This window comes from Prunus mume, linkage group LG8 (assembly GCF_029339155.1).
Source record: "Prunus mume cultivar Tortuosa linkage group LG8, ASM2933915v1, whole genome shotgun sequence".
Lineage (NCBI taxonomy): Eukaryota > Viridiplantae > Streptophyta > Magnoliopsida > Rosales > Rosaceae > Prunus > Prunus mume.
The window spans coordinates 22,714,279-22,728,112 of record NC_142705.1 but is presented as its reverse complement, the minus strand read 5'-3'; the positions used below and the strand labels follow the sequence as shown (position 1 = coordinate 22,728,112).

General features: G+C 38.4%; 2 protein-coding genes and 1 long non-coding RNA gene across 4 annotated transcripts; 2 read left to right on the top strand and 1 right to left on the bottom strand.

Annotated features, from left to right (window-relative positions):
• Positions 1-427: 427 nt before the first annotated feature.
• On the top strand, positions 428-2,006 carry LBD20 (LOB domain-containing protein 20). Its single transcript, XM_008245911.3, has 2 exons — positions 428-1,005; positions 1,526-2,006. Exons 1-2 carry the CDS (start codon positions 589-591, stop codon positions 1,886-1,888), a joined length of 780 nt encoding a protein of 259 aa, XP_008244133.2. The 5' UTR covers positions 428-588; the 3' UTR covers positions 1,889-2,006.
• A 427-nt stretch (positions 2,007-2,433) lies between these two features.
• On the bottom strand, positions 2,434-5,892 carry SDG20 (SET domain protein 20). Its single transcript, XM_008245912.3, has 2 exons — positions 4,955-5,892; positions 2,434-3,622 (listed from the first exon to the last, which is right to left on the bottom strand). Exons 1-2 carry the CDS (start codon positions 5,595-5,597, stop codon positions 3,234-3,236), a joined length of 1,032 nt encoding a protein of 343 aa, XP_008244134.2. The 5' UTR covers positions 5,598-5,892; the 3' UTR covers positions 2,434-3,233.
• Positions 5,893-6,301: 409 nt separating this feature from the next.
• LOC103342300 (uncharacterized) lies at positions 6,302-12,760 on the top strand. 2 transcript variants are annotated; one of them, XR_016122752.1, is made up of 3 exons: positions 6,302-7,101; positions 9,749-11,534; positions 12,009-12,760. It is a non-coding gene; the product is annotated as an uncharacterized LOC103342300 (long non-coding RNA). The 2 variants fall into 2 exon arrangements; XR_016122751.1 differs by lacking the exon at positions 12,009-12,760 and having other exon boundaries at positions 9,749-11,721.
• The last annotated feature ends 1,074 nt before the right edge of the window (positions 12,761-13,834 follow it).

The following is a 13,834-nucleotide window of genomic DNA, read 5'->3' as shown; positions in this document are numbered from 1 at the left end:
CAGTGTTAATAAAGGTAAAGAGGTATGCATGACATGACATGTAACACACCCACCCACACCCATGCACTTTGAGGTTTTATGCATCCCACACGCCACGGGCAGTACAAATCTTGTGCCTTTCCCTCCATCATCACAACCTTCTACAACTTCCATACATACGACTATTATTATTATTATTTTACAACTTGGACTTAAAACTAACACCATTATCTATTAATATATAATATAATTAGCTAATTAATTAAGCCAGTAGGCCCTGCCCTTTGCTTTTGCACGTGCCCCTCACACTCTCCATGCAGTAGACTCGTTTCACTCACTCACTCAATATTTCCCCAACTTCACCAACCATAACGTCTCTCTCTCTCTCTCTCTCTCTCTCTCTCTAAAACAAAGAAACAAAGAAAGAAAGAAAGAGAGGCTTAGCACATTGAGCTTGCCAACTATTTCACGAGACTAACGTGCACTACTGCTAAAATTAATAAAGTCTCTAATATTAATCAAAACTCTTTACCTTCCTATAGCTATAGCTATATAGCTAGCTAGCCAGCCAACTTGTTAAATTAATCCTTACATTTCCATTCGCTCTTTATGGCTGATCAGCCAGTACAAGGAGATCATTACACGTCCGAAAGCAGAAGAAAGGGCACATCTGGGGGCGCTGGAAGGCCTACTTCTAACACGGAGGCGGCGGCAACGACAACCAATACTAGTACAAACAGTACAGTAGTAGTTGGTGGTGCAGCTCCATGTGGAGCCTGCAAGTTTCTGAGGAGGAAGTGCATTAGTGGGTGCATATTTGCACCCCATTTTGGTTCAGACCAAGGAGCTGCACGCTTTGCAGCGGTGCACAAGGTGTTTGGGGCAAGTAATGTGTCAAAGCTTTTGTTGCACATTCCCTTGAACCGCCGCCAAGATGCCGTCGTCACCATTTCTTATGAGGCTCAAGCTAGGCTCGCTGATCCCGTCTATGGTTGTGTCTCAACCATTCTTGCTTTGCAACAACAGGTTTCATCATATATATATTAACCATATTACTAATTAATTACTTAACTAATCATCAAAACACACACGCACACACACACATTTACATACCTATATATGTTCTCTCTCCCCGATCTATTATTGCCTTCATGGAAATTATTGGTCAATTAATGTCATGAGATAAGAGATGATGTTGCAAGCACAAACCAGGCTTGATAAATTTACTTCTTTTTCTTACAAAACTTTCCATAGGGGGTTTTGACAATATTTCAACATTGATAGCCACCAAACATTATCAATTGCTCCCTCTACTAGCAGTTTCTATAGGGTCCTGAGTTCAAATTTCGCGGACTACGAATGTTCAATAAAACAAAAAAACTTCAAGAAATAATAAATAAAAATGGAAAACTGCAAGCTCTCTCACCTTTTGTTCATAAGATGGCATCATTGTTCACATATATAATTGAAGCTCCATGACCAATATTAAAGGACAGTTACAATATCTATTAATTAATTAGTTTACTGTCGTGGCATTAATGTCCAGGTTGCATCTTTGCAAGCCGAGCTTGCAATGGTGCAAACTCAGCTGATAAACAGTAGATTTGCATTTGCAAATGCCCTTCAGATCAGCTCCCAGCAGCGGCAGCAGCAGCAGCAACAGCAACAACATGAGCAGCAGCAGAACATGGCTTTGATGTTGCAGCCTGCCTACTCCAACAACTCCTCTGCTTCCACTAATCTCATCAACATGTGCAGCTTCACCTCTAATTTTGACCTTGCAGCCAAGACTGCGCCATCTTCACAAAGCTTGGACCCTCTTCAGCTTTCAAGGCCATCCCAAGACGATGAAGATGACGAGGAAGAGAGTCAAGTTCCCCTCATGTTCGCCAATGATCGATACACTTGAATAATAAGATAACTCAATGCATCTCGTGTTTCTTTCCTTAATATTTCTCTCTTTACAATTGCTTGTATGTAGCTTCTCTATCCATGATCATTATCATAAAACTATACTTCTTTTCTTCTCCCCAATCTATAATATATGTTTACATTACCTCCTATCCTAACTTGTCGTCCTTCTGCTAGGGCAAATATATAGTCAAATGATTGTAGGTCAATCATACATGCAGAGAGATTAACGTGGCTAAATATATTGTTCCTAACTTTCTTATTTGCATTACTGAGGTGAGTTTTACCTCAAAAACAGTCGCTGGAACTCATTAACCAAAATATCACGTCTTACTTAGGAGTTGGGGTAGCTGCAATCGTTGGGATAGCATTCCTCCAGGTTTGGGCCACTTCGCTTTCAGTTCCTGAATGGGCCTGCTAGGCCCAGAACTTGCCTTCGGCGCCACCAACCTTTTTCTTTTTTCTTTTTTCTTCTTAAGAGATGAAGGATGACAAAGTTATTCTTGCACAAAAGTTAATATAAGGGATTATTGAGCAAATAAATTGGATTCAACAATCAAAACATCCATTATGAATTTAGTATCCAAACAATTTACATCAACAGCAGCATTAGACAAAGCTAACCGAAACTTGAAGCAACACTGAATTGGCCCTAAGCTGAAGAGAGAATTTAGAAACACCAAAACCAGCCCTGGTCTGCACAGAAACTTTAAGCTATAGTAGATGAGATGCATGATCTCTCTCGTTTCTTTCATTTAATTTCAATATTTGTTTCGACGACTAGTATGCTACATGATCTTTTTGTCGGTGTAGGTGTGAGTAAAAAACCGGTTTCTAAACTCTAAACACTGAATCCTAGCTAGAGCTGGTACAAAGCTTTGATAGAAGGAATGTGATATTGCACAAAGTTGAACCACCAAAAGACTCGATACCATAGAGCTATTGTGTTGAGTTGCGGCTCCTAATAACCTTGGCCAATTGACCTTAACGTAGGAAAAATAATAAGACAGGAAGAGGAAAAAACAAGAGGAATCATTTATAAAAGCAGAAAAAGAAACACATGAACACTGGCCCACCGTTAACTTTGCAAAATTTGCATCTGCATCCGATTCCGAATAGCAAATTGCAAGTTAAACCGATTACAGATTTCAGTTAAAGTATTAGGTATAAGTTAACAAACTTATGGTGCTATTTTCTTCTCCTTGTTCTCTTTCCCCTTTTCATTTTTACCACTTATTGCACAATCCTGAATGTGCCCTCAACTGCTCCTTTCCCTCCTACATATCCTACAAAGACAGAATTCAAGCTACAGGACTACTTAGTCTAGAGGCAAAAAACTACAATTAAGTCTGCTCTGAGGGCAAAATTCCAAGACAACAAGAGCTCCCACAAAAGCACTGCAACCCCTTAGACCTTTCCCTAATTTCACCATAGCTAAAAGTAAGCTCTTCATCTTCTTTTATGTCTTTTGAAGCAAAAAAGCAAAGGCGTGGGAGTAAAGCACCTGAGCTTCTCACCAGTGCTGTGGATAGATTACCACCATCACACGAATGGTTGATGAACCTTGATACATTTCCAACTCTTGTCGCATCAATATTGTATCTTAGACATGCCTTTCTGGATGGCATATGCTCCCTCACTACCAAAAGAGCAGGGGAAAAATGACCACCTGATGCAAGCTCATCATATATCTGCTGCCGCAATCTTGCTTCTTTGGTTGTCAAGAGTTCACCTTTCTCACCCCAAAAAAAAAGAACAATTAATAAGTAAAAAATGTTAAAACATATAATCCAACTTGCAGGATGTATACATACACGTGTGTGCGTGTGCAGAGAGAGAGAGAGACAGAATGAGATCAAATTCCCATGCATGCATACAGAATACAGATAAACATACATGCAATCATTTGTAGGGAACTAAGCCTCAGAGAATAGGCTTCAGAACGCCACAAGCATCATTATCCATTTTTATGGGATTAGATTTTTCACTTCTAATTTAGGATTTTTCGCATCAAATAAAATTTCGGGGGAGAATCTTGAGCAGCAGCATCTGAAAGCCATTAGTGAATTTTAAACATTTACAACAGTATGGTCAGACGTATTAGCAGTCTACAGTTCCCTGCACCTCAGTTGATGCAGGGATAAAGAAAGAAAAAAGGACGGCTCCTTAATTCTCCCTTAAACTTCTTCTCTTCTTTCCTTTCCATCGTCCCCAAACATTTCCCTATTCCGCTCCTTAATCTGTTATTGTCAAACTTCAATTTCCTCCAGTCCTGCCTTCCCACCATTCTTTCAAGATCTTGCCAAACGTATGATGATCCAACAATCATGATTTCTACGTGTTTGGTTCACAGACTACACCCTTTCTGTGTTCCAGATGCCCAAGCAGGTGGGTGCCAGAATACATGATAATTACTCAACAGAAAAGCTGAGTATATTATTTCCTTTCAGTAATTGCTGCACCAACATTTGTTGATAGGAATATTTCATATCTGAACAATACTTTATCAATCCAACAGGATAACAAGAAAAAAGAGTGATCCTAATCCAATTGGAAAGCTTGTTGTCTAGAAAAATAACAGAACCTTAACCTCTACTAATGACAACAAATTCAAAGCCAGAGAGCAGTCAGCCATCTATATCAGCAGACTCATAAACTTGAAAACAATTTTAAGATTCGCTTCAGAACAATTACTCACATGAGCCATCTATATCAACAATTAGTCTTGGTTTTGAGTTACTTGATGTGTATGACTTTGTGCACACCTATTTATGAAAGAAAATATCAAACGAGTGCCAAATTCAATTACATTGTTCAAAATCTGTCTACACTTCTATTCTATGTCAGCAAAGTCAAGACAACATTTTTCTCATCTCCAGTCACAACCAATTTCAAATTAACACAAAACAACCAATCATACACCGTCAGGATACATACTAGAAACAATTACATTTTACAAGCGCTAAAGTGCTATAACTAACAGTACCAAACAGATAACACAACATGTCATATACATTATTCAAAACAAAATCCAATTCCTAAATGTGGGTTGTTATTGGAATACCTGCATACTCACAAACAAACCGACCCTTTGGAATGAACTGGTCGGCACACAAACTCCACCCTTTTCGCCCATCCCTCAGAATCTTCAACTTAATCTCAATCCCTCTCTGAGTCAACCTATTGCCACAATCCAACCCACACTCACAACTCGGCCCACACTCCGCAACGACGTCGTTAAAGCCACCAAAACACGGACACCCATCAGCCCCATCTCCCTCTTCCCCACATGCCTCGCATTCACACCCATACTCACACTCTCCCGAATCGTCCACGAAACGCAGCATTTGAACTCCAAGTCCAGTCACCGAGTTCGATTTGTGTGCAGAAAAACTGGAGCCCCAGGATTGGCGCCCTAAAAATTGAGAAGAGGAAGAAGGAATTTGAGATGGGGTGTAGATGAAGTAGGCATACGGGTGTTCATCGACGGAGTTGTGGAATGGAATGGGATGACTCTCGAAGGCTCTGGATGCGTCGGAGGCTCGGCGGAGAGTGATGGACTTAGAAATTGTGTGGAGGGTGGAGCAGGTGAGAGAGATGGTGGCGAGTTCTTGTGGGGTCAGCCATGAAAGGACGAGCTCTGCGCATTGGAGGAGGAGGGAAGGAGAGTGGTTGCGTTTGGATGGTGGTGACTGGGTTTGCTGCATCCTTCGAAGAAAAAGATTTTTGATAAGAATATGAAGACTACGCTGCTATTGCTATCAATATAGCGGGACGATCTCAAGCGATATGATAGCCCTGTTTGATCGGCTGAACTGGATTGGATATTTCCAATTAAAATGAACGTGAATTCTATCCATTGTTTGGTGGGCTTTAATAAGTTTCACACTGGATATGGGCCTCCCAAATAAACTATGGTTATGAAACCCAACCCATAGGTGGGTTTACAACGAAACCTCTGTCGTCATCTTCCGCTCCTGCTTATCTATTCTCCTCTTTTATATGGGTATATTGTCTCTTCTCTCTCTCTCCCGTATCCTCTACCCAGTCTCGCTCTTATCTCTTTCACGACATCATTGAACTTCGCTGGTTCTTCAGTTTGTGAAATGGGTGAAATCGGTTTGGGTTGGTGGGTCCAATGGCTGTGCAGAGATAGAACGGAGCAAGGGTAGTTGGTAATTACTAGCTGAAGAAGAAAGTGGGTCCACTGCCACTCTTTTTTGTAGATTTGGAGTTGGGCAAGGAGAGGTTAGAATTTGGAAGTGAGGAAGAAGAAGAAGAAGAAGAAGAGGGGATTCGGGGATAGGGATTTTTGTAGAGAGAGAGAGAGAGAGAGAGAGAGAGAGAGATGGCTCAAGAGCTCGTTTGCTGAAGAGGAATGAGGAAGAGGAAGGTGTAACGCTCCCATTTCGTAGCTTTATCGGATCAGATTCAGTTTTTGTTTTCTTATTGTATTTTCACATTTCCTTGTGTTTTCTCAGCAACCAAAACGGTTTGCATTTCTCTTCCCTGTGTGAAGATTCTCTCGTTTTTCGTCACGCGATTTGTTTGACCGATCGAGGGAAGGTTTCAGACACCGATTTGGGGCTTGAGATTTTGCATATGATTATTGTTAATACAAAAAATATAAGAAAAATTCTGATTTATTAAAAAAAAGAAGTTAATTTCAGTCTGTTAAAATGAATAGGATTGGACCCAAAACCTACCCAGTCCAAGCCAGCCCAATCCAATACTTTGAAGCCTATCTTAACCATTCCAAACTAGCTCACCAAAGGAGGCGTATTTAAGATAAGAATTCGTTATATATTTCTAATTTCAATCTCTTTTTGGGGTGATTCTTCGGTGCATGCGTATATTAAGTACATACAAAAAATTCAAATTTTGAAAATATAATTAAAATAGAAATGCAACCTGTGAAAGGGGGTAACCGGTTACTAAAAGTTAGAGAAAAAGAAAAGAAAAAAGAAAAGACGGGTCAAAAGAAGGCATTCTTGGGTGAGAGTTGGCATTTTCCGAAAACCAAATTAGTGGGGGTTATGCTTCTTCTTCTTAGGAAATTGTAAATCCCAAATTGACAAGGTGTGTAATGAAAAATTCAGCTGATCCTCTGCGTCAAATACACGGCTACCGTGAAGGTGGACAACCGGAGTAATGAAGATCCCAGGTGATCTCGTGAGTGTGGGTCGGTGTTCATCAAAATCTTCAATTGAGGTAGGATGAAATTGAATTTATTTGATAGTAATGTTGGTTGTAACTAAAATGTTATGTAGTTTAGTGATTGTGATGTTTAAGTTTGAGTAAATGGAAAAGATTTTCGTTAGTATGCATGTTGATATTATGTGCTGTGAATGAAGTGGTTGTTAGATTTTGATGAGCGACGGTGAGATTACAGTTTGTGGTGGTAATATGCAGTTGCAACACAGTTTCCATCACCCACTTATCAATTGAATGATAATTGTTTATGGCCTTGTGCTGTTTGTGTAAAGATTCTGAACCATGTCCCAACAAATCCTGTTGGAATTTTAAAATGTTTTACAAATTTAACCGTTTTGATTTATTTAATTATTTTGGTTGTTTTATTTTATTTATTGTGCGGGTTATACATATTAATTTTCAGGTTTTATTTCTATATTGAATGCCTTAATTTTCTAGTTTAATGTGGTGAAGGTTATATATTATTGGATGCCTATAAATGCCACTCCTCCTTCACATTTGAACAACCACAATACACCATCAGAATATTACATACCACAATCTGATTCTCTCCTTTTATACCTTTTATATTTTCTCTACTTATATTATTATTTTTGGCAACGGTTTTGTGACTTAGATACCTATATCCGTCTATGAACGTGCTCATTGAGGATCTTGAGTTTGTGTACAAGGGGTCGTATCTTAGAGTCTTGTAGACCGCCAGTACCTGCACGTAGGGAGGCTACAAAGACTTTAGGACTGCGTCTTTGACGTGCTTCACCGTACCAAACTCCTTATTATTTATTTTACTTTTACTTACCTATCAATTTGTTTTTCTTCAATTTCATTGTACCTTAAAAGCTTTCTGATTTGTTTATATGTTATTTATAATATAAAGTTTTTGTATTTGGCTTTACGGAAAAGGAAAACTATAATTTTTATAACAATCTAAAGCCTTTGTATATTAAAACTACTTTCTTTCTGTACTGTTGTTGAAGTCTCAATTGAATACTTGATTGATAAGATTACCATTTGCCACTTGGTTCAAACTGTAGTAAACAAAGTATTATCTTACATATATTTCGAATAAATCATATTTGTTAGGTTGCGTCTTGATCATGGCATAAGTTTGATTATATATGTGAAACCATATGTCTATTAAACCTTTACAGTTTTCACGTTGTCTATACAATTTCAGTTGCTTTAAATATTGTTGGTACATTTATATTTTTATAATTTTGTTGCTAATGTTTGGGCAATTACTGCTAGTGTTTGAAAATAAAAAAACCTACAGACTAATTTATGTGGTATTATTATAGCTCAACGTTTTGGAAAATATTTAAGTCTTTAATTGCTCAAAGACAACCAATCAATTAATTACGAACTAATTAATTGAAATTGGGTCCTTTTTAATTATGATATTATTCCACTAAATTTTTATTAAATATTAACATTCTGACATTATTCCTCTGTATAAATTTTGTTACATATTTGAATTTGTGGTTTGCAGTTGTTTACGTTTTCTTTACACACTTGTATATCTGGAACTGAGAGTTTACTTCGATGAAATTTAAAATTTTATTATTATATTTCTTTTGTTTTCGAAACAAATTTTAAAGGTAAATAAATAAATAAAACTTTAATTAATTTGCGTTGAATCTTTACACTAGCTATTCATTTGGAATAACTAATTGTTTTTTTTCTTCGAAGCATAGACTACAGCTTATTTTATCAATATGTTAATGGCTGACTTTATTTCAATAGCATTAATATATTAATGTTCTAATCATATTATAATTGATTTTGGATATCAATTAACTTTGGTTTTGGAAAATGGATCAAATTATGTTATGTGTGGTGTCTTTCGAGTATTTTATATAAACATACATATATATTGCACTAACGATTGTGTTCAAGGTTTACCTTAGTTATGGGAATAGAGATTTGCGTGATTTTGAAGTGGGAGTTATGATGGAATCAATATATCAGGGGTCCAATATCATATACCGCGAGATAAGTGCTACAAATTAATACTTTATCTTATGCAAGTGTGAGCATTGCCATAAATGTATGTGATTCCAAGAAATTAACTTAGTTTGAATTTTGTGAAATAAGACAATACAGAAACTTATCATTTTCCACTTGTTTAGTTTTGTCAAATTTTAAGTAAGTAAATAAATAACCTGAAATGGAAATGGAAAATAGAAATCTATTTCATGATCTTATCTACATGGTCCTCTTGTTCTTTACAAATCAGAGTTTGTATTGTGTCTGTTTATTGTTTTACTTAATCTAGAAATGTCAATTCATGAGAATGCTTTTTCTTGATTGCATGCACTTATACCTTTTCTTTTCTCTACGGAATTTCTTTATATTGGTGTGAATGCCCAATTTCTTTATATTAGCATTACCCAATTTACCTCCCCGGACTTGAAATACAGGAAATGGATACTTGGAATTTGCTGATACTTGGATATGTTAGAACCCGGGCACCCTTGACGGGGTGTTTCGTAGACCCTTAGCGGGGTTAGTCTGCGCATGTAGGACTTGTCACAAGCGTACTGATAGGAGCATATTTATGCGACTTTGCTATCTTATTTCTTTGCATTTACTTAGTTAATTCCCATTTATTAGAGTGATTTAGCTTATTTTTGTACTATTGTAGGTCCAGATGGCAAGATTGGCAAGAAAGGGCATTTTAGAGCATTTTAGAGCAGTTTTGGACTTGGAATGGATAGCATATGCATGGGCCAAGATGGATGGACGTTTTTGAAGTTCGAATAGGCTAGGAATGTGCTAAAAAGATGGGGAAATTAATTCAAGAATCAGCTTCTGGGAAGTAAAAAACCCTAACTGATTTTATTTTATTTTACCTTATCCTAATCCTATTCGACCTAAATTCCAACTGGAAAAGGGGGGGATTAATTTCATATTAGGAAACCTAAAAACCCTAATTTCGTGGGTTTCTATTGGGCCCTATAATGCCTAAAGAAATCTGCCAAACAAAACCCTAATTTCGTGGGTTTCTGCTAGGCCCTTTTACCCTAGATCTACCACATATATAAAGGAGAGGTTGCCGCAGGAGAAGGGAGTTTTTTTGGAGTGCCGTAGCAAGAAGGAGAAAGAGAGAAGAAGAACGTGGAGCCGGAACCTGCTGCATCCATTGGGGTTTTCAGAGTTCTTCCCTTGATTAGTTTAAATGTTTATTCTAGATTGCTTTTCAATTATTATGAACATGTGTAACTGAATTTCTTCTTAGTTAGAGGTGAATTCGAAGCCATGGACATATGTTTTACATGAATTGATTACTTCCAGTTATAGTTTCATAAAGTATGAATGTGATTTACTTTTCTATTTTATTGAGGACTTATTCTTGCATGTTTATTAAGGATGCATACTTAGTTTGTATGCAGGGATTTGATGCTAGAATATAAGGGAGTTTCACCTAATCGTTATGAACTTATATTCACAAGTAGTAAAAGTCACTAGTCATGATTGCGTTAAGTAAATTCTTTGCAGGAGTATCATGCTTTTCATAGTTACAATTGCCTTGTCAAGGCTTATGATTTTCATAGAACTTAATGATCTTTGATATGTATCTCTATCATGCTGTTCATATAGGGAACTTGATAAGGATAATTTGATTGCGTCGCTGAGTCCAATTCAATGAACTTAGGAAAATCTGAGAGTTAATTAGTGCATTCACAATTAATTTGGGGCTTTGTCATTCATACTTTATAGAAAGAGTAACTGGAGATCGATTTGTGTGCATATGTTCCATGTGTGGAGAAGAATCCTCTAGCTATCTCTTAATCCATATTTCATTCACAACTTAGTTGTTTGCTGCTGTCAGTTTACTTTAGTCTAAATCGTCCAAATTCCACCCAATCATTGTTCCCTTAACTTAGTTTCCAGTTTAATAAGTCTAATTTGTGTTGATTAGCATCCCTAGCCACATGGTCAATTGAGGATTCTTCCATGTGGTCTAATCAAACAATCCCCTGGTTTGATTGTTTCTCTTGTACAAGTTTGGTAGTGGTCATACTTATATATAGATATATACTATATCATATATGTATATATATGCCTATACATTCATTCTTGTTTATCGGTGAGGATACTTCCTCGCTCGCCGTGCCAATGGGCACGGATTACGAGAAAGTAGTTTGCGAAAAATGGGAAAGGTTTTGAATGGGATGGTGTGAGTAATCTATAGAGAATACTGATTTCACTTTGGTTTTTGGCTTAATTATATATATATATATGTCGGTTTTGAATGCATGTTGTTTTTAGCATCGTTTTTCAAACGGTGGGGTTACTATATGTTGTTTTTAACATAACAAAACTTTGTTTTTGTCCACTCACAATTTTCTGTTTTGCGCCCCCTAGGTAGTAGATAGACTCGTACCGAGCGACTGAACCGAGATCCTCACTTCCAAGCCTGATCTCTTGTAGGATGACTTTTCTTTGTTTAATTTCCGTTGAACTTTATGTTTCACTTGTAAATAGAATTTCAGTAGATATGCTCTGTTATCGCCCATGCTAAGGTTGGATGTAAGGCCAGAGGCCTATTATGTAAATTACATTTTATTATCTTATGCACACTGCTGGTTGGTGTATATAATTGTGTTTTTAACATGTTGAAAATTTTGGGAATGTCCATTTTTCTGGGGAAACTCTGCCAAAATTTTGGCAGTAATAAGTCTTGTCCCTCTTTTCCTTGTTTTGGAAAAATAGGTTTGATGTTAGTAAGTGGGATCGACATCAGTTTAATGTCGGAAATACCACAGGATTCATCCCAAGTTCGAGGAAGTCGGGGCGGGTCCTGTAAACTTGGTATCAAAGCATTAGGTTCATTTTCCTTCGAATTTCATGCTTCCTTTGCATTCTTGAAACTAATGGCTCCTCTGTTTTCTTTCATATAGAACTATGCCTCCTCGACGTGGCAGAACGAGAACCCGTTTTCCCTAGCTTGGGGAGCCCATTCCACCTCCACCACCTCCACCTGTCGGTGTGGGAGCTGGAGAGAATGAGCTGGACTTGCATCATGTACTCGACCAGTTCACTCGAACTATCACCACACTTTACAAGGGAGGCGTAATCATCTGAAGCCTCGGATATCAAAAGGGTTAAGGAGTTAGGAGCTCATGAATTCTTTGGCAGTTACCTTATTGAAGTCGAGAATTGGCTCACAGATATCGAGAGAGTGTTTGAAGTCCTGTAGTGCACTGATGAAGACCGAGTGCGGTTGGTAGCTTTCCTCTTGAAGGGGAACACCTATAATTGGTGGAAGACTGTCCGTAGAGGGCTTGCAGATCCTAGTGTCGTCACTTGGGTGGAGTTTCAACATGTCTTCTACGAGCAGTTCTATCCGCAATCGTACCAAAATGCAAAGAAATCTGAATTCCTTCATCTGAAACAGGGGTTGATGTCCGTGCTAGAATACGAGCACAAGTTCTATGAATTATCCCGGTTTGCCCCTGAACTAATTCCCCTGAAGAAGAGAAGTGCAGACGGTTTGAGGAGGGTTTATGGCTGGATATTCAGGAAGTGGTCACCGCCACCACTTATCCCATTATGAGGGCACTGGCTCAAATAGCAGATCATATGGCGAAGAAGCTTAGTGAGGTTCAGCAAGGTGTCACAAGGACGCATCGGCTTTGGTGGACCGAGTCAAGGTCCATCAAAGAGGGTGGATCTAGCTCCACTTTAGCGAGCGATGGATGGTGCGGAGGCGTGGGTCGGTTACGGTAGTCGAAGATGCGGCGTAAGCCGCCTTGGAGTCGACATTCTAGGCAGCAATTAATGGCCAGTACGGCTAAGGATCCTTGTTCGCAAACTAGGTCAACCTGTCACAACTATGGACAGGTGAGACATTTTAGGAGAGATTGCCCACAACTTCGAAAATCAGTGGTCCTAGTCATAGGGGCAGTGAGGGTTGTTTTTATTGCGGTCAAGTTGGGCACTTTAAAAGTGAGTGCCCTATTCTCTCTCTTAATGGTATGACAAAGTAGGAAACTGGGGCCCAGCAGGGACAAAGGCGATCGAGGTCAGTCGAGCGAGTGGTGCTTCACCATCACCTGCAGGCTCTTCATCCAGAGTGGACTGCTATCTACTTTCCTAGGCAAGGGTGATAGACACCTGTTTCCCTCTTTTCGACAGGGGCGGCCGACGGAAGGCACTTTTGGTCCTTCTTCTTTTGGATGCGGGGCGTGTCACTACCAAGCCCCGAATTTGGGCTTGAATGGAATATGAATAGATGGATGTGTTGCGCTTCCAACTTCTGACCAAACGACTGATCAGCCAAGCAAGGAACCTCCTCTTAGCCTAGATTCTTTCACTTCCTCATGCTCGAGGATGGTTAGGTTTCGTACGGATAAATTGAAAACGATAAATAAAGCAAGAACGAAATAAAAGCGATAAGAACAATAAAATAAACAAACTTGAAATTAAACTTAATTAAAGTGCGATAACAATGAAATGGAAAGGAATTGAAATAAACTTTAATTTAAATGATAAGAAATATAAATCGAACAAGAATTTAAATGACAAGAAAAATATAAATTTACACTAGAAAAAGGAAGAACTCACTACACTAGGTGCTTGAAAAATAAAATCCTAAGTGTAGGAAAAGAAAAAGTGCGAGACGAAAGATAAGTTTGTTTGTCTGATGTTGTGTCTTCGGGCTTTGCATGGTGAGGTTTGTATAGGGCGTTCGTCAGCCCATGGACTGGCCATTGAATGGCCAAAT

Coding starts and splice junctions, on each gene's coding strand:
- LBD20 (XM_008245911.3), top strand. CDS start 589: ATGGCTGATCAGCCAGTACAAGGAGATCATTACACGTCCGAAAGCAGA. Junction 1,006..1,525: donor TTCTTGCTTTGCAACAACAG/GTTTCATCATAT, acceptor ATTAATGTCCAG/GTTGCATCTTTGCAAGCCGA.
- SDG20 (XM_008245912.3), bottom strand. CDS start 5,597: ATGCAGCAAACCCAGTCACCACCATCCAAACGCAACCACTCTCCTTCC. Junction 3,623..4,954: donor GTTTGTTTGTGAGTATGCAG/GTATTCCAATAA, acceptor GGGGTGAGAAAG/GTGAACTCTTGACAACCAAA.